This window comes from Manis pentadactyla, chromosome 14 (assembly GCF_030020395.1).
Source record: "Manis pentadactyla isolate mManPen7 chromosome 14, mManPen7.hap1, whole genome shotgun sequence".
Lineage (NCBI taxonomy): Eukaryota > Metazoa > Chordata > Mammalia > Pholidota > Manidae > Manis > Manis pentadactyla.
The window spans coordinates 14,550,230-14,569,719 of record NC_080032.1 but is presented as its reverse complement, the minus strand read 5'-3'; the positions used below and the strand labels follow the sequence as shown (position 1 = coordinate 14,569,719).

The 19,490-nt window shown below is 46.0% G+C and overlaps 1 protein-coding gene across 1 annotated transcript; it reads left to right on the top strand.

Moving 5' to 3' along the window:
• Positions 1–5,076: 5,076 nt before the first annotated feature.
• UNC119B (unc-119 lipid binding chaperone B) lies at positions 5,077–14,750 on the top strand. The gene is made up of 5 exons (XM_036929396.2): positions 5,077–5,347; positions 7,901–8,014; positions 9,701–9,818; positions 9,945–10,117; positions 10,828–14,750. Exons 1-5 carry the CDS (start codon positions 5,116–5,118, stop codon positions 10,938–10,940), a joined length of 750 nt encoding a protein of 249 aa, XP_036785291.2. The 5' UTR covers positions 5,077–5,115; the 3' UTR covers positions 10,941–14,750.
• The last annotated feature ends 4,740 nt before the right edge of the window (positions 14,751–19,490 follow it).

The window sequence follows — 19,490 nt, the reverse complement described above, 5'->3', positions numbered from 1 at the left end:
GATTGAGTTTGAACCTTTTTTTAAAGAGGTGAAGTGATAGGGTGGGCTAAGGGAAACCCAGGGGTTCACCTCTGCTGCACAGGGCCCCTTGTGGTGAGGCTAGGTGTTCTAGTCCATTGAGTTGTGTGTCTTTGGCTTTACTTTTCTCCAGGGTGTTTGGTTAAGGCAATGAAGTTCTGTAAAAATCCCTGCCTGGCCATTTCAACCAGTAGCACATTCAAGGAAAAATAAACAGCTATTTTGTTTTATTCCACTTTCACTGGACATCCATAACTCTCTCACTCCCAAAGCACGCTGAGCCTGTAGCTGCCTCTCCTTTCTTCTTTCCCTCAGCCTCCACGAGAGCTTGTGGACAGACTAAGCCATGGGGCAGTTTTCTCTGCTTCTCCTCTTCTGGTGTGTTGTCAGTGTTGAGTATACACTGGGAAAGGGCAGAAAGAGCAGGAAGGATTTTTTTCCTGTAATTTATCTGCCATGTTTTACAGCTGAGGAACATGAAATTGGAAGAACTTCAGTAAGTTCACCTCTGGCTAGTCAGTAAATGATCAAGCCAGGATTCAAACCTACTCTAACTGCCTGTAAAACCCATGTTCTTTCTAAGGCCCTGAGAATGAAAGTTATAGATAGCCTTTGAAATGGGCTAGGCCCAATGCCAAGCACTCTTACAGATGTTATCTCTGCTTGATCTTCAACAGGCCAGTTGGTGTTAGCCTTTAAGAGGCGAAGGGACTTGCCCAAGGTCACACAGCCAGCGAAAGGCAGAGCTGGGCTGTTATACTCCATTTCCCCATGATACTATGTGACATGGCTCCAGAGCCTACCTGCTGTGTTTTGCCAAGCAGGAATGGAGGTTGCTGGTTTGGGGGGTGGGAGGGGGAGTCTGGCCTCGCTCCCTTGAAAGTCAGAATTCAGTGCTCAGCTCTAAGAATGAGGCCAGTGTTGATGGAGTCTGTTCTCAGGGCCCAAATAAGCCAGGAGGCCCACAGAGCCTCTTTCTTAGCTTGAGCCCACTCACAACTGGAGTTCTTCACTAATTCAGATTTAGCTGTTACTATTTCAGGTGGCTTCGTGTGAGCTGCCAAAGGGGGAAGAGACCTGAGGAAGCCTTGCTCTAGGGAGTTGTAGGGAGGGAAATCGTCTGACAGAAGATCTTGGGCCAAGTGCAGGGGGTTGGGTTAAACCACTGCTTGGGTCCAGATCTTAATCTCGCTGAGGAAATCAGGCTCCCTGTTGGCTGGAGCGGGTGTGTCAGACCTTTCTGCATACTTAGTGCCCCACCCTGTGCCATGCCCCATAGAGGAAGAGAGATGAGGTTTTCCGGCACGTACTGGAAAGCTTGTTGCTGTAGCAGTGGTGAGGGCTCAAGGCAGAAAGGAGAGCAGGAGGCTTGGGAGCAGGCTTGCCTCTGCCCTCTACCTGAGATCGTGGGCACCTCCCAGCAGTACTCTGGCCCAAAAGGCTTAGTTTTGTTTGTTGCTAACCACTTATATATTGAAAAATAAGCCCACTTGCTCTCTGGCTTGGGCTCGCTCACTCACCTTGCTTTCCTGGGTGTCCTCCCTGCCGCCTCTTGGATCCATTGGTTGCTTCCTCAAGGCCTGGTGCCCAGCATGTTTCTGCTCAGCTCCAACCAGAGTGTTCTTTTCAGTCACTGCACTGTCTCATCCAGCTCCATGGCCTCTCCTTGTCCAGCGTGCCTCCCTCCACAGAGGGTCCTGGAGAAAGAGGCCGCTTAACACATCGCCACAACGACCATTCATGAGACGCATTCCCTGCTGCCAGCAACGTGCTTTTCATTGCCATTTTTCACCTCCTCTTCACAATAGCCTAGGACAGACGTCGGACTAGCCTGACTTATAAATGTCAGAGCAAAGGTTCAGAGGGGATAAATGACCTGGCTAAGGTCATGTAGATGGTAAGTGGCAGGCAGGACTGGGACTCAGCCTGTTTTAACTGCAAATCCTGTGCTTGTAGTGCCATGATGTGCTCTTTTTTAAAGGAACCCTTTGAATGTAGATAACTGATAAAGCTGGGTGATGGTTACATGGAGGTTCATTACATTCTTTCTGTGAAATAGAAAGTAATCTTTTAAGACTTAGTGATACAAAAAATGCATAAATATAGTAAAAAAAATTTTATGTGGTGCAAAATATGAAAACGCATTCCCACCCCTTAAACCCTAGAGGACAATACAGGTGACAGTCTGGTGTGAATCTTTCCTTTTATATGTATTTATATATATACCAATTTACATATATTTATTGTACATGTGTACAAATGTTTCTTTAGAATTCCATTAAGAAATTGGATCAAACAGTATACGTATTTAAAATTTTGAAAGGACTGCCCTCAATAAGGCTACATGAATTTTCACTTGCCAATCTTGTGCTATATGACTTTAGAATTTGCCAGAAATCCTATTTGGAAACAGGTGGGATATAAAAAATAAGTTAATGCTTTTTAAAAACAGCCCTCAGGCAGGGAGAGAAGTGACTTGGGTATTAGGGAAATTACTAGCTCTCAATTACAGACCACAGGCATGCCTGCAATCCCAGGCATGACCCGCTGATTTGATGCAAGCCACCTTCGGGGAGGCAGGGAAGGAGGACTGAACTTACAGAAAAAGCCCTCTACTGTCTTGCTTACCTTGGTTGCACCAGCCCCAGACCCCACCTGCCTGGCCTGATTTGAGGCAGATGGCCCGGCCACTCTGGGACTGCCCTGGAAAACAACCGCTGTCACCTCTCGTAGCAAGGAAAACAACCAGTTGAAGGAGAGGGACTCAGAGCACTGAGCTGGGGTGAGAGGGAGGCCAGCCTTCCCACTCGTCTCCCTGTCTGTCTAGTCCAGGGAAACCTTGGGATTGCTATTTAATGCACTAAATCTCTTTTTTTCCCCCCCAAACAGAGTGTTATATGTATTTTTAAAAAAGCATTTTTTAAAAGAGCCTTTTGTCATATCTTAGGAAGATTTGGTAAGGAGAGGCAGAGGCAGAAAGGAGGTTACAGTACTAATTTTTCCTACTCCTTTGTAAAAAGGAATGTGTGCATATATTTTGTCTTTTTTGTGTGTTTTCTAAAGACAAGTCTTTTCCTTTTAACCACAATTCATAGGTAGCAACCAGAGAGAGTACAGGCCCCCCACTCCCTTATAAGGTGGTATTTATTAAATTTTAACAGAAAAAAGTAATCAAGTTGGAGGTTGCTTTTGTATTTTAAGAGAAAACAAGGCTATTCTGGCTTAGTCTGCCTTCCAGGCACAGATCCTAAGATCCCACGATCATATGCTTATTGTTATAAAATTAGTACAGAGGTAGCCCCAAATAGTGTCAAAAGTGACTAGATTCTTTCTTCCCTGTCCAATATTCTCCTCGCTGGAGGGAACCACGGTTAACACTTCAGTGTACATCCAGACGTCTTCCTTTGCAGTTACAAATACACATCTATATATTCATGTTTTCTTTTAAACAAATGCGATTCTGTGCCTTGTCTGCCCCCCCCACTCAATATATATTTATATAGTTGGACCTCATTCCCTTTACTATGTGCATAACACAAATGGATGCAATTTATTTTAATTTTTCAAGAGTTACAAATGGTTCTTCAGTAAACATCTTGTGCATACATGTGAGCTACATTCCCAATCTGTGAAATTGTAGGCAAAGAAGTTAATATATTTGTTACCATCCCCAGAAAGTGAAAAGCCAGGGTCCAGGTAACTCTAGTCCTGGTGCTCGGTACAAAATTTCAGTGAGCAAGTGAGTGTGGGACATGGCTGCATGCTAAATAAGCCCTGCTCTTGGCAATTCATAATCAAGTAACATATTAGAAGTTCTGGTAATTTTTCAGTAACCACTCACTTGTGAGTGGTTTAGAAAGTTGTTTGCAAAGGGAAAGCCCTTAATTCTTGTACACATCTATTAAAGTTTCCCTGAGCAGTTTGTTAAGTGCCACCCAGTGGTAATCTCTCACAGACAGGACAATGTTTAGATAGGAACTTGGCCACATACTGTTCCCACCAGGCTGGGCAGCTGGGGTGGAGTCAGGTTTGGATTCTGTCCAGGAACCAGGCTAGGCCTGTCGGTCCCTCCCAGGCTCCTCACATCAGGTGAGAGGGACCCAGCAAAGCCTGTATAAGTCAGGTAGGTCTTCAGGTGGATGACAGGGAGAGGGGTGGAGTTTCACTCTGATCTAAGTCTGGCTGAAGTGACATCAGACCTAGCAGATGCATTTTGCATCCATCAAGCCCGGGCCTCCAACACAGAAGAGTATGGGTCCAGATTCCTTAGAGAAGGAGCCACTTGGGGGTGTATGAGGGTGGCCCTATCGTGTCCCTGCACACCAGCCTACCTCCTCCAACTGGTGAAATCATGGTTAACTTTAAAGACTGAGTGCAGACGACACCTCTGTGAAGCCTCTATCTGATCCCCAGACCACTCCCTGAGTACCTGATAGCACCTCTGCTGTATCCGTTGGAGCAGTTGGCAGTCTGGTGCATCTTCTAGTTCATGCATACTTAACTGGGCTGGGCAAGAGGCAGGGCCCCATAGTGGATTAGGTAATTCACAATCTTCCCCAACAAAGTTAAGCTCTTTCTTAGTGGGCCTTTCCTTCACTCACACATCGATTCAGTCATTATTGAGCACCTACTGTGTGTCAGGCATTAGTTAGACTGCCCGAATACAGCGGTAAGGCACACAGAATCCCTGTGCTCATATTCTTAAATTCCCTGCAGCCTAGCCCAATGTTTAGCCTAAAGCCTGACACAGTAGGGTTTAGGAATGGCAATCTAATTGGGAAGCACAAGTTACCTTCTGTGCTACAGATTAGAAATCATTTTCTCAAGATGCTTTGTCCACAATTTATATGACAGAAAGTCACTTGACTGTACGAAATACTTTTAAAACATTTGAGGTGACCTTGGGAGCCTGATAGAGGATCGGGGGTGCTAAGGCCCCAGCCACCCTAGGGCTCACCACCACCTGGCCGGACCAGGCAGGCGAAGGCCAGCCGGACACCGCCCCCAGGTCCCGCCCCCCCAGGTGCCGCCCGGCCCCGCCCCCGCTCTCCATAGTAACCGCGCTGTGGAGGCGGCGGCCATCTTGGCGGCGGAGCCATGAGCGGGTCCAACCCGAGGGCTGCGGCCGCGGGCTCGGCGGCTGGGCCCGGGGGGATCCTGGCTGGCAAGGAGGAGAAGAAGAAGAAGGGCGGCGGTGTCCTGAACCGGCTCAAGGCGCGGCGGCAGGCGGCCGACGACGGCATCGGGGCAGCGGTCACGGAGCAGGAGCTGCTGGCTCTGGACACCATCCGGCCCGAGCACGTCCTGCGCCTCAGCCGGGCCACCGAGAGTGAGTGCCCGCGGAGCCGCGCTCTCCCTTCGCGCCGCGCCCTTCTGCGGCTCCCCGGGCAGCCCCGGGCGGCGCCGGCCGCTCGCCCCGCGTGGTGTCCACCCAGGCTCCTGGGGCCGCTCGGGCCGGGGCTCCGCCCCCCACCCACACCTCGCCCTGGGTGGGAAGGGGTTCTCCCGGAGTTGGGCTGCATTCCCCTGGTCCCGGCCCCGGCTGGGCCCCCGGGCCGGGCCGCCCTCCTCAGCGGGATCTGTTTGGTAGGAAGCCCCTCTTAGCTTTCCGGATCCTCCTGACCCTGGTAAGTGGGCCTGCTGCCCCCTCATCCTCGAAACCCCCCAGCTGTCGGCCAAGTCCCTGCTCAGCCAGGCCCCCCCAACCTGTCTACCCCAGCTCTGCAGCCCTTTGCCAGCGCAGACCGGTACCTGCTTTCCCTGCGTTTCCCTCCGCTCCGGCTCCTGGCAGCCCCTTCCTGCTCCCCAGCCTGCCGTGGCCCCCTACCCCTTTCGGTCCTGAGGATTACCCCTTTGTGTGCAGAGAGGCTTTTCAAACATTGCCGTGGCATGTCACGCAAATTTAAAATGTGCCACATACAAATATATATTAATGAAGTTTCAGTTTATGTGCAGAATCCGAAATGTGAATCCTGCTTTTGACACCTGTTCTAGTGAATTCAAAATATGCCAGGGTTTCAGGAATGCATTTCTTCCATAAAATGCAACTATCCTACACCTTTTCGTTGATACAAGGAAGGTGGGAAGAAATACATTGCCCACCCCAGTCCTGTGTCTCCTCCCTTTCCGTGTTCTCTTCCAAGCCAAAGCCCTGGCTTGATGCCCTTTCTCTTGCTGCTTATTCGCCACAGACCCCCACAGGAGTTTGCAGTCACCTGGTTAGGCCCTGCTTGCCCTGCCCATCCCTTCTGCCCTCCAGACTTCTAACCCTGCAGCAGGTGGGTTAGAATTACATTTAAACACATTTATCCTGGCCTAATGTCTAATAAAGTGGCACTCCCTTGATAGACCTAAGACTGCGGTAGTGCTCTGCCGAACCGCTTTATTCTGTCAGCCTGGAGCTGCTCAGGTGTGCCTCAGGGAGCCGGGGGTAGCTTCATTAATTGGTGGGCGAGTGGGTCTTGGTCCATCCTGTAGGAAAGGGAATTCCCACCTCCTGAAATAGTTTTAATTTGATTCTGGTTATTCTGACGTCCCCATTTTCCATCACTGTTTGGGTTGGGTCTGTCCTTTGCATGCCTGAGCATATCTTTAGAAGGCCTGGCTATTCAGTTTCATCAAAACATTGTGAAAAAAGCTGCTGCTGTTCCGCTCCAGTTTTCATTTCGGGTCTGAAGGTACAGAAATGCTCATCATCGGACGGACTGTTCTAACTTCAAGCTTTCTGCTGATCTCAAGGGTGAATCAGGCCATCCTAATGGCTGGTCCTAAGCAGCACTCTTGGTGGGCACTCAGGTCCTGTGTAGGAGCTCAGAGTTGGTGTGGCATCTCACACCCACCTCAGCAGCTTACTGGAGAAAGCCACAGGTCAGAGCTTGTGACTTGGGATTTTGTCATTCTCCTTAATATTTATTGAGGAGCCTCTAAAGGTGCAGCCAGTCTCAGCCTTTTTGGGAGCTACAGAATAATCGGTGCTCTCATGTTTGTCATCCTCTGGACAGACAGCTTGTAAAACATGAAACTGCCAACAACAAGCAGAGAATAAAAGTTCCAGAATGAGTTATGGAGAAGATGCTGTCAGGAGTCACCACAGGAGAAGGCAATGAAATCATTACTGTTTTGATTAGCAGCTCAGCTTGTCATAGGCTGTACTTGACTTTTGACCTAAATGCCCTCACCAGCAAATCTATCCCACCGCCTGTGTACGATATGGCTCACAGCCTGATTTTGTATAGCCCACAAGCTAAGAATGGTTTTTACATTTTCAAGTGGTTGGGAAAAAAAATCTTGTGACACCTGGTTGTATAAAATTGTATTTCAGTATCTGTAAAGAGTTTCATTGGAATACAGCCACACTCATTCTTTTGAGTGTTGTCTGTGGCTGCTTTTGGGTGGCAGTGACAATTGAGTAGTGACAGACTATGTGGTCTCAAAGCCTAAATTATTTATGATGTGGCCCTTCACAGAAAACGTTTGGTATTCTCTGTGATACAGTTGGCAAACAAGCACTTTATTAGACATTAGGTCAGCATAAATGTTTTTAAATGGAATTCAAAGAAAATTCTGTCCCGTTGTGATATCAAGTTGATCATGAAAGATCTGTAGGCCATATTTGAGGTGTTCCCAAAGAAATCCCCTGTTACTATATCCCTGTTTCTAAGTGTTGATAATCTCTCATCCAAACCAAGTCCATGCTCTTTTTCTGCTTTCTTGGATCCCTTCATTGTCTCCATATAACTGTTGCTTATAACATAAGAGGAAGTTTTGGAGTATATTTTAAGTGATTTGTGTAAGAAAAAAACTGAGTTTGCTCCAAAACTTAAGAAGTAAGTAAATGTTTTGGAGGATTATTTAATGGCATTGGTCTCTCTCTCACTTTCAGATTATTTATGTAAACCGGAAGACAACGTCTACAGTATTGATTTCACTCGCTTCAAAATTCGAGACTTGGAGACAGGGACAGTGCTTTTTGAGATTGCCAAACCTCGTATTTCAGGTAGGCCTCAGTGTTGTAGGGGACACTTGACAGAGCAAAAGGTCTTTGAAGGTCGAATTTCTGTGTGCCACTGCATCCTGTGTCACGGACTCTCACGTGTCCCCCTTCCATGCCTCCTTCTGAAGCCTTGCCTGCCAGGCGTGCTGGTTTGGAGCTGTTAGGAGGTGGATGTTTGTTGAGTGTCCATTCCGTGTTGGTCACTGTGTCCCACACATCTTTCTGTTTACATCAACTCATGTAATCCTCACACCTCTGTAAACCAATGAGGAGACTGAGGCTCAGAACTTCAGGTGACTTCTAAGATTCTGTGCTCTTTCATCTTGCCGTATTGCCTCCACTTAGGAAAGGAATCTGTGAAATTAAACTGTTATGAAGAAAGCTCACCTGAGCCTTGGGTCCTGGGGACACTGGAAGGGTGATACTGAGGGTTCTAGTCCAGGCCTTGAAGCAGTTTCGTCTGTCTTTTCACTCTGTTTTCTTTAAACAGTGCTTCATATTTCCCTGTAAATCTTAGTTTGGATTTTAATCTCCACCATTTTCTAGGTGAATAGAAAGTTCAGGCACATGAACTCTCATCCACTTGGGATTCCTTAAATTAGCCTTGAATAGATGCTTCCAGTTCTTGTGATGCAGTTCGGGGTGACTCATTTCTGGCTGGGGAATCACACACCAGTCTGGGAGCACATCACTGCAGATTTAGCACCCCCTGGAGTTGGTTATTAAAACACCAGCACAGATAACCAACCCTTCAGAGAACCAACAGTGGTCAGTATTAATAACTCTCTGCAAAACTTTTCTCATCTGATTTGCTGCTCAGAAGGAGCCTGTAAATTTGGTAAGACAGGTATTAGTATCCCAGATAAGTTGAAAGACTGTCCTGAGAAAGTCTCAGCTTAGCCTAATTGCACAGCCAACGCTAGAGCCCTGATCTCTGCCCCTGGCCCAGATTCTGTATGTCATCACAATCTGGCACTGACCAAGGCACTCACTGGCTCAAGTCTGTGGGTAGTTCGTTTGCATCGAGAAGGTCGGGGCCAGCTGGCTTCCTGGTTGTCGTGGGTGTATCCCTAACACACAAGTCCCACTACTTAGGGGTCTCGAGGGCCCTAGGGCTGCTTTAGGTGTGTGGATTTGGATTCGGCTGGGCTCAGAGTAGTCTTCTCAGAACAAAACTGAACTCTTTCAAGGTCAGCTGCAGGTCCAGAAAAAATACCTTGATTTTCAGTCTCTTCAGTCTTTACCTTGAAGGGTCTTGATTCATACTAAATCAGTACCTTCCTGCAGCACTTGTTCTGATTAGTTCAAATCCCTAAGAAAATTTGGTCTATTTCTCTTTGAATCACATTGTTGGAGCCGGTCTCTAGAGCCTCTAGACTCTGGCTCTGAACCCCCACTCAGCTGGTTGCCCAGTTGCTCTTGGGCTTGTTACAGGCAGAGACATTTGATGCTAAAAAAGACATGGGGAACATGTTACTAACCTCTCTGAGCTTGAGCTTCCGGATCTGTGAAATGGAGATCAGGACGGAGATCAGGACCAACACGGATAACATGGAGAGCACAGTAATAGGGTTGTTGTGCACAGTAAATACTGGCCATCCTGCTCTGGTGTCAGTACGGTTAATCGGTTGTGCCATTGGGACTGGTGGTGCTGAGCAGGTGCACTCGAGATTCTGTGTGTTCTTTCAGACCAAGAGGAGGAGGAGGAGGAGGAGGAGGAAGGTGGGGATGTGGATGTCAGTGCAGGACGTTTCGTCCGTTATCAGTTCACACCAGCATTTCTGCGCCTCCGGACAGTTGGGGCTACGTGAGTACCAGTGTTTATTGAGGGGAGAATGTTCTGCTTGTGTACAAAGGATGTTCTTGGTTTGGTTTGGGTTGGCTTTAGAGGAGGAACGAGGCAAAGTAGGGCTCACAGAGCTTTATTTTACAGAGTGGAGTTCACAGTGGGAGACAAACCTGTGTCAAACTTCCGGATGATCGAACGGCACTATTTCCGGGAACGCTTGCTGAAAAACTTCGACTTTGATTTCGGCTTCTGCATCACCAGCAGTAGGAACACTTGTGAACATATCTATGAGTTTCCCCAGCTTTCCGAGGATGTCAGTATGTATCCAGTGACTTTTACAGCATTCCAGAGTCTTACGGCTAGAAGGAACACACCTTGAAATCCGTCTGGTCCAACACCCTCATTTTGCAGTGTAGGAAGTAGTGAAGTGATGCATATCTAGTCATTTGACCTTGGGCTTCTCATTTCCTATTGAACCTGTCTAATGTTTCAGACTGGATCCCAAGAAATAGACTTCTGCTGGCTCATTTGTTTGTGAGTTAATACTCTGAGCTGTCTCTGTCCCCCAGCACTCTTGCATGCCTAGGAGTCCTTTGGTTGGTGGGGTGCCCGTGGGAAGTGGGCACAGTCAGGAACAGCTTTCTGAATTTGGACCAGAATGTCTACACAGGATCAGAACAGAAGCACCAAGTAAATAAGCTGCTGTAGTCTGTGGTGGCAGAAGAATAAGCACATCTCCCTGGGGCTCTGAGAACCCGGGCTGGATTTGACCGCGGAGGCCATGTCAGAGTTGATTGCACCCTTGTGCTGAAGTGGGTGTCATGTTCGTTTGGGAGCCTCTGGTCTCCAGTTCTCCCCAGCTTTCGAGGGCTGGCTCTCTTCTGGCCTCATTAGTCTAAGAGAGTATACTCACATTTTCTGGAAGGGCTGGCTTATGAATGTTACAGGGGATACTGAGTTTTTTCCGACCTGGCCCATGGGGCAGACTCACACACAGTCTTTGCTTTTTCCCTTTCCTGATTTGCAGTTCGTCTGATGATTGAAAATCCTTATGAGACTCGTTCTGACAGCTTCTACTTTGTTGACAACAAGCTGATAATGCACAACAAGGCTGATTATGCCTATAACGGAGGCCAGTAACCGCTGCAGGAGTGGACAGGGAGGCGCTTTGCTGTGGCCCAAGTTCCTGGCACATGGGGGTGCTTGAAGCTGCAGTTTATCAACACACTCCCAGGAAGCCAAGACTGGGGTGGCAGTTTTCTGTGCTCCAAGAGAGTGCCAAGCAGTGCTATGTTTTCTTCCCAGTATTTTTCTTCCCTTTTTTCCCCTGTCCCTTAGGTTGCAGCAGCGGTACTATAGTAAAGTGAGAGATTGAAATCCAGATGAAAAAGAACATTTATTTTCATGGGCTTATAGCTGCCTCCTGCTTGTCCTAATGAGCCTGGGTCTCTCCGGGCACAGCTGTGCCAGGGTGAGAAGGCTCTGGTCAGCCGGCTTGTAGGTTAGCAGCTCTTAAGGTAGGGTCCTGGGTGTGGCGGGAAGCTGAAAGGTGGGCCTCTTCTGGGCAGCACCTCTCACTTCTGTTGTTGCCATCAGCACTGTCTGACCTCAGCCTGTGCATAGTCCTAAACCAATTGGAAAGATACTTAAAAGGGGGTGGAAGGGAGGAGAGGTGCCAAGAGTCAGGGTGCTAGGGATGGATGAGGCCTTCAAATGGAGAGATCCATGTTATAGAGAGGCCTGCTTATCTGTCTGACGTCTGGGATCATCTTTTTCTCTGGGGATACACCAAGGTGCAGCCTGGCAGTGCCTTCCTGTTCTCATTTTGGAAGAAAGATGCACTTGCCCTGCTTCTGGCTCCTAACATTTGAGTACCTCTTCAAGTAGAACGTGTTGGGTTTGTTCTTGGGAACAGTAGTATCTTTTGAGGCCAGAACAGGCCTCACTGTATTTTGTTTTTTATTTCTAGGCTTCTTTTTGGGAGGTTTTATAAGTGTCAGTGGTGTTCCCAGTGCGTGTTGTGTGTGGTTAGACTTCTGCTAGTGTTAATCAGGCTCCTGGGGCTAATCTGGCTCATGTTGGGCCTGAGTATAGTTACAAACCAGCAGCTACTTAAAAGAGTGCTGGTTTTGGCTACAGAGCATAGCCTGGAGGGTTGGCTTTTGATGGGGATTTGCTGGAGAACGCTCTGGATTTCTTATTTAGGAGGATTTTCCTGTCTGCTTTTATACTGAAGTAGTTTCTGGAACCATCCTGGCAGGTCAGAGTTAAGTAATGCATATTCTGATCCTTCAGACTCCTAATTGGAATTTTGGGTGTTTGGAAAGGGTGAAATAGGCTGATGTGGCCTATCAGAGAGATGTGTTCTCGGAATACCTTCCTTGCACATCCTGTGGGCTACTTTTGCCCTTAGGCACTTATAAGATAGATCTTGCCTCCTCAGCTCCCTGCGGTTTTCTGACTGTGTAGGCCGCTATAATGTTCAGCCTGAATGCTGTGATCCTCTGATAAGATTGTTGCAGTGGCCAGGATTTAGCACTGATAGACAGGTAGCAGCAGGAAGACCCCAGGGATGTGGTAACAGTCCCTGTGCCCAAGATGCTTGAGAGAAAGGTCATGTGGGGCCAGCACGCTGCCACAGAAGCCCCAGGGTATCCACTGACCAGGGTTGCCCCCTGATTGGATTCTAGAGCGTGAGTGGCCTTGAACCTTAGCCCGTTACTTTGTGCCAGGCCAGGATCAGGGCTGTTTCAGATGCTGGCAGCTTTCTCACTGAGAAAACCTTGGGTTAGCCCCTGTGTGCTGCCACTGGATCCAGCCACCGAGTGAGGGAAGAGACTGTGTACCCTGTGGAATGGGTTCTCATCGCCAGACAGAGTGAATCTCAGAACTGGAGTCAGCACAAATCCAGGTGCCTTACGTGTGGCTGCGTCTCATGTGCTGCTGGGGAAAGCTGCATCACTCTCATTCCCTCCTCAGCTGCGGACAGACGTCAGCACTGCCTCCCTCTGCTAGGTACTGTGGCTCCCCTAACATACCTGTGCATTCCTATTGAGCTTCAGAACAACCAGGTCTCAGAAGCCCATTGGTAGAGTTTCTACTTTTTGGTACTTACCTAGGAGGTGGTTTCTAGAGCTGCCCAGAGCTGCTCAATAAGTGGGTCTGGGTAGTGCGTCGCAGTGCAGCCTGTGTCTTGTAGACTAATGGGCCATCTTTTTCTCTGTAGTGTTAGCTTCTGCTAGGAGGAGGACCACGGGCAGAGGAGGCAGGCATTCTGGCTTGAATAGTGCTGTGTCCTCGTCCTCATCAGCTTGCTTTTGGTGTCACTGGAGACCAGGTTGAGGCCAGCTGCTCAGTCTGAACCCAGTGGGACAGGGATTTGCCATTTCCTGCTCCTGAAGGTCTGGTGTTCTCCAGACATTTTTTGTACCTGCAACTCCAAATTCTTATGTCTAGCTACTCAGGAAATCTTGAGAAGCATTGCCATACCAGGGTGTTAACCAGGGTGAGTTTTAGATACAAGCTTTTGTGCCTGAATTGGGGAGAGAATTGGAAGTCATCTTTTGAATGTAGTGGAATCAATCAGAAGTTGAATCAGGAGGTCATGTGATTGAGGAATCTGGACTATACTGACAGCAGTGATCTTTTTTTTTGTTTGTTTTTTGGTATCGTTAATATACAATTACATGAGCAACATTGTGGTCACTAGATTCCCCCCATTATCAAGCCCCCACCACATACCCCATTACAGTCCCTGTCCATCAGTGTAGTAAGATGCTATAGAGTCACTACTTGTCTTCTCCCTGACAGCAGTGATCCTGTGGGTGATACAGCAGTGGGGAAGAAACTACCTGCACGGGGAGACAGAGTGAGAGGCAGCTCTGGAGCGGGCACATTCCAGCAGCCTGACGGGCCCTGCTGGTGGCACAGAGCCTGCTGCCTGCACCCCTTCCTCTCTTGTCTTGCTCCTGTCCGTCTGCCTTGGGATCTCCTGGGAGTGCACCTCTTTTCCTGTGGAGCCTTTGGGCTAAGATAAGATGCCCTTCTAGCTTTTCCAAAGAAGATGCTGATTATTTCATTCTGTGTTCTAAATGGTAAACAGAGGAAGTAACTACAAGTAGTTCCAGGCTAAAGGAGACTGTCCTCTCCTTATGTGTTAGCCCTAAGCTCCCATGCTTAGATAGTTTCCAGGGGCAGGCAGGATTTCCTAAAGACAGCAGTCTCCTTGGGCCGTCTAGTTCTCAAATAGGGGCAGTGGTGTGGGGATGGGGGCTAACCGTAGACTGGTGATTCTTGAAATGTCAGAGACCCAAGAGTTGTCAACTTCTCTTTTCAGTTGGAAAGAGAACTCATTTCTGGAACGGACTAAATAGGCTGTGTCTAATGTATGAATTGGGTGAGTCTTGCCTTAGTGTGTCCTGCCACCCCTGGTAGGCTCCCAGGGTACATTTTTTTTAAATCCAAAAAGTCACTTTCTTTGGGTGGCCGTTGTCGCCATGATGTCAGTGAGGTATGGGGAATCTGGGGAGTGGGGACAGGCCTAAAACTGGCAGCACGGGCTCCGTGCCAGGGCACTAGGAGTCCTGTTGCAGAGGGGCTGCTGTACCCACTTGGAGCCCCATCACCCAATCGTCATGTTACTCACATTCCGTGTTCTGGAACATTGTAGCCACAAGAAGGATCTGGTGGAGGTGGATTTACCCTGTGTTACAAAGGATCGTGTAAAGTCATTGAAGTTGTGAAAGTCTATTTTTTTCCTCTGTAAATCTATTTTTCACAGAATATAAGACACATCAATGACCTGATCTGTCCTCCTCTTTCCCCTTCAGCTAAGATCCTCATTCCAGTTTGTATTGTCTTTGTGTCCAAAGTAATGAACTAGGTGACTTACTTGTATAAAATGTTATTTTGCCACAAGAGACAGTAATAAAAGAAAGATTTTTCACAGTATGTATACCTGTCTAGTCTCCATACTGAGCCCCTTGTGTTGCTGGGGAGGAGGTGTGGGCTGGGGGTGGGCCCTGAGTTTCTTTAGGTGACCTTTCTGTAAAAAGTACAGTGAGTATGGCTGGTTTTTAGGGTGCCTGTGGAACAGTATGGGGCTTTAGGTTTGATGATTTTGTTTTCCTGGGGGGCTTTGAGAGTTGAAAATGTGTTTATATATTTTAAAGTTTGTTTATTCAGATGTGCTTTAACTATAGTAAAATTTACCTCATCTAAGAGTACAGTTTGATGAGCTGTGACAAGTGTATACAGTCTTGTTACCGCATCACAGACATGAAATGGCGTTTACTTCACCCTGGAAAGTTCCCTCAAAGTCCTGGTGTTGGTGGCCAGTCCCCTCCTTCTACCCCAGCCCCTTTAAAACCATTAATTTCTGTCTCTACTGGAAAACTTGCATCCATGTTCAAGGTCACAAACAATTCAACTTAAAAATAAGTCAGGTTTAGATGGTCTGTGGCACCTGAAGCAATTACTGACCTCTGCCCACAAAAGCCACTCACTCATTTCCCCTTCTCTCTTGCTCTTTGCTTTTTTCTTCAACCCAGGGCTGTTGACCAGGTGGGGTGATACAAAGGTGAGGGAAACCTCAGCATTTGGAAGGACAGTCATTCCTTTGGCTTTAAAGTACTGTGGATTGAGAGGCTTGCTTCTTTTTTTTTTTTTTTTTTTTTTAAATAATAATTTTTTATTGAAGGGTAGTTGACGCACAGTATTACATTACATGAGTTTCAAGTGTACAACACAGTGGTAGAACATTTATATACATAATTCTAGGTTCCAGCTATCACCCTACCAAGCTGTTACAATATCTTGACTATATTCCTTATGCTATACATTACATCCCGGTTACTTATTTATTTTACCATTGGAAGTCTGTCCTTTTTTTTTTTTTTTTTTTTTTGTGAGGGCATCTCTCATATTTATTGATCAAATGGTTGTTAACGACAATAAAATTCTGTATAGGGGAGTCAATGCTCAATGCACAATCATTAATCCAACCCAAGCCTAATTTTCGTCAGTCTCCAATCTTCTGAGGCATAACAAACAAGTTCTTACATGTAGAACAAATTCTTACATAATGAATAAGTTACATAGTGAACAGTACAAGGGCAGTCATCACAGAAACTTTCGGTTTTGCTCATGCATTATGAACTCTAAACAGTCAGTTCAAATATGAATACTCATTTGGTTTTTATACTTGATTTATATGTGGATACCACATTTCTCTCTTTATTATTATTATTTTTAATAAAATGCTGAAGTGGTAGGTAGATACAAGATAAAGGTAGAAAACATAGTTTAGTGTTGTAAGAGAGCAAATGTAGATGATCAGGTGTGTGCCTGTAGACTATGTGTTAATCCAAGCTAGACCAGGGCAATAAAACATCCACGTATGCAGAAGATTTCTCTCAGAACGGGGGGGGTGAGGTTCTAAGCCTCACCTCTGTTGATCCCCAATTTCTCACCTGATGGCCCCCCTGCGACTGTGCCTGTCTTAGGTTGTTCCTCCCTTGAGGAATCTTACCCGTCTGGCTAACCAGTCATCTTCCGGGGCCATACAGGGAGATGTAAAGTTGGTAAGTGAGAGGGAAGCCTTATTGTTTGAAAAGGTTAGCTTTTTACTTCTTTGCATATTTATGCCCTGTGGCTTCTATGCCCAGCATTTGTCTTGAGGTATCTTTACCACTTGGAAGAATTATGATACTCGGTAAATTTGATATGAGGCACGAATTCTATTTAAGGGTTGTAATTAGGAAGGAAGAAGAAAAGCTATAGAAGTAGCAGGCGGAAGAAAACATGGGAAGATTGATTATTTCTTTGACATATCTTCTTGTAGAGTAACTTCAGCATATATAGGTTTTAAGCTACTACTTAAATTGTGCACACACATTAACATAATAGGAGTATAGTTACATAACCAAAGCATATCTGTAATTACCAGCCATCTCCAGTGAAACCAAGAAAACCAGTTAGGCACCTTAGGCATTTGTGAAAACTTATCTATGATATGGTGGATATTGTCCAACTGAACTTGAACAGTCTGAGAGAAATCAGACAAATTAAAACAACCCATTCCTGGGGACTGTTCACATGCCATATGTTCTTTTAACAGTAAATAGTCTGTAGTTGTAAGACTTTGGACCGCTACAATTTGCACTTCTCCAAATTCTTGGTTGAGTTCCAACAGTATAGATCCAGTCAAATTTGTTGTTTTACTGTATGCACAGGCCAGCTTAGATATCTCCTTCCTCATTCCCATGGCAAGTCCAGGAACTGGTGGGATGAGTGCATCTACAGCTGTAGCAGTGCGTGGATCTTTGTTGGGGTTTTTTGATGATCATCTTCTGGCATGAGTCTTCCAGAGAGTGCAGATGTTGGAAGTTCTTTTTCATATCGTATCTTAGTTCATTTTCGGGGTAGCCCAATTAGGCTTTGATCCTCTGTATAAACACAAACAGACCCTTTGCCTACACTTTTATATGCCCTTTATACCCTTGTGTAGAACTCGTTGGAGGTTACCACACGGGAACTGCCCTTTTTTTTTTTTTTTTTGGTATTACTAATCTACACTTACATGACGAATATTATGTTTACTAGGCTCTCCCCTATACCAGGTCTCCCCTATAAACCCCTTTACAGTCACTGTCCATCAGCATAGCAAAATGTTGTAGAATCACTACTTGCCTTCTCTGTGTTGTACAGCCCTCCCTTTTCTCCTACCCCCCCATGCATGTTAATCTTAATACCCCCCTACTTCTCCCCCCCTTACCCCTCCCTACCCACCCATCCTCCCCAGTCCCTTTCCCTTTGGTACCTGTTAGTCCATTCTTGAGTTCTGTGATTCTGCTGCTGTTTTGTTCCTTCAGTTTTTCCTTTGTTCTTATATTCCACAGATAAGTGAAATCATTTGGTATTTCTCTTTCTCTGCTTGGCTTGTTTCACTGAGCATAATACCCTCCAGCTCCATCCATGTTGCTGCAAATGATTGGATTTGCCCTTTTCTTATGGCTGAGTAGTATTCCATTGTGTATATGTACCACATCTTCTTTATCCATTCATCTATTGATGGACATTTAGGTTGCTTCCAATTCTTGGCTATTGTAAATAGTGCTGCAATAAACATAGGGGTGCATCTGTCTTTCTCAAACTTGATTGCTGCATTCTTAGGGTAAATTCCTAGGAGTGCAATTCCTGGGTCAAATGGTAAGTCTGTTTTGAGCATTTTGATGTACCTCCATACTGCTTTCCACAATGGTTGAACTAACTTACATTCCCACCAGCAGTGTAGGAGGGTTCCCCTTTCTCCACAGCCTCGCCAACATTTGTTGTTGTTTGTCTTTTGGATGGCAGCCATCCTTACTGGTGTGAGGTGATACCTCATTGTAGTTTTAATTTGCATTTCTCTGATAATTAGCGATGTGGAGCATTTTTTCATGTGTCTGTTGGCCATCTGTATTTCTTTTTTGGAGAACTGTCTGTTCAGTTCCTCTGCCCATTTTTTAATTGGGTTATTTGTTTTTTGTTTGTTGAGGCGTGTGAGCTCCTTATATATTCTGGACGTCAAGCCTTTATCGGATGTGTCATTTTCAAATATATTCTCCCATACTGTAGGGATCCTTCTTGTTCTATTGATGGTGTCTTTTGCTGTACAGAAGCTTTTCAGCTTAATATAGTCCCACTTACTCATTTTTGCTGTTGTTTTCCTTGCCCGGGGAGATATGTTCAAGAAGAGGTCACTCATGTTTATGTCTAAGAGGTTTTTGCCTATGTTTTCTTCCAAGAGTTTAATGGTTTCATGGCTTACATTCAGGTCTTTGATCCATTTTGAGTTTACTTTTGTATATGGGGTTAGACAATGGTCCAGTTTCATTCTCCTACATGTAGCTGTCCAGTTTTGCCAGCACCACCTGTTGAAGAGACTGTCATTTCCCTATTGTATGACCATGGCTCCTTTATCAAATATTAATTGACCATATATGTCTGGGTTAATGTCTGGATTCTCTAGTCTGTTCCATTGGTCTGTGGCTCTGCTCTTGTGCCAGTACCAAATTGTCTTGATTACTATGGCTTTATAGTAGAGCTTGAAGTTGGGGAGTGAGATCCCCCCTACTTTATTCTTCTTTCTCAGGATTGCTTTGGCTATTCGGGGTCTTTGGTGTTTCCATATGAATTTTTGAATTATTTGTTCCAGTTCATTGAAGAATGTTGTTGGTAGTTTCATAGGGATTGCATCAAATCTGTATATTGCTTTGGGCAGGATGGCCATTTTAACGATATTAATTATTCCTAGCCACGAGCATGGGATGAGTTTCCATCTGTTAGTGTCCCCTTTAATTTCTCTTAAGAGTGACTTGTAGTTTTCAGAGTATAAGTCTTTCACTTCCTTGCTTAGGTTTATTCCTAGGTATTATATTTTTTTTGATGCAATTGTGAATGGAGTTGTTTTCCTGGTTTCTCTTTCTGTTGGTTCATTGTTAGTATATAGGAAAGCCACAGATTTCTGTGTGTTGATTTTGTATCCTGCAACTTTGCTGTATTCCGATATCAGTTCTAGTAGTTTTGGGGTGGAGTCCTTAGGGTTTTTTATGTACAGTATCATGTCATCTGCAAATAGTGACAGTTTAACTTCTTCTTTACCAATCTGGATTCCTTGTATTTCTTTATTTTGTCTGATTGCCGTGGCTA

What these genes read in the sequence shown, in the direction of transcription:
- UNC119B (XM_036929396.2), top strand. Translation starts at nt 5,116, where the DNA reads ATGAGCGGGTCCAACCCGAGGGCTGCGGCCGCGGGCTCGGCGGCTGGG. An exon ending in CTCCGGACAGTTGGGGCTAC is followed by an intron (nt 9,819 to 9,944) that starts GTGAGTACCAGT and finishes TTTATTTTACAG; the next exon opens with AGTGGAGTTCACAGTGGGAG. An exon ending in CCAGCTTTCCGAGGATGTCA is followed by an intron (nt 10,118 to 10,827) that starts GTATGTATCCAG and finishes CCTGATTTGCAG; the next exon opens with TTCGTCTGATGATTGAAAAT.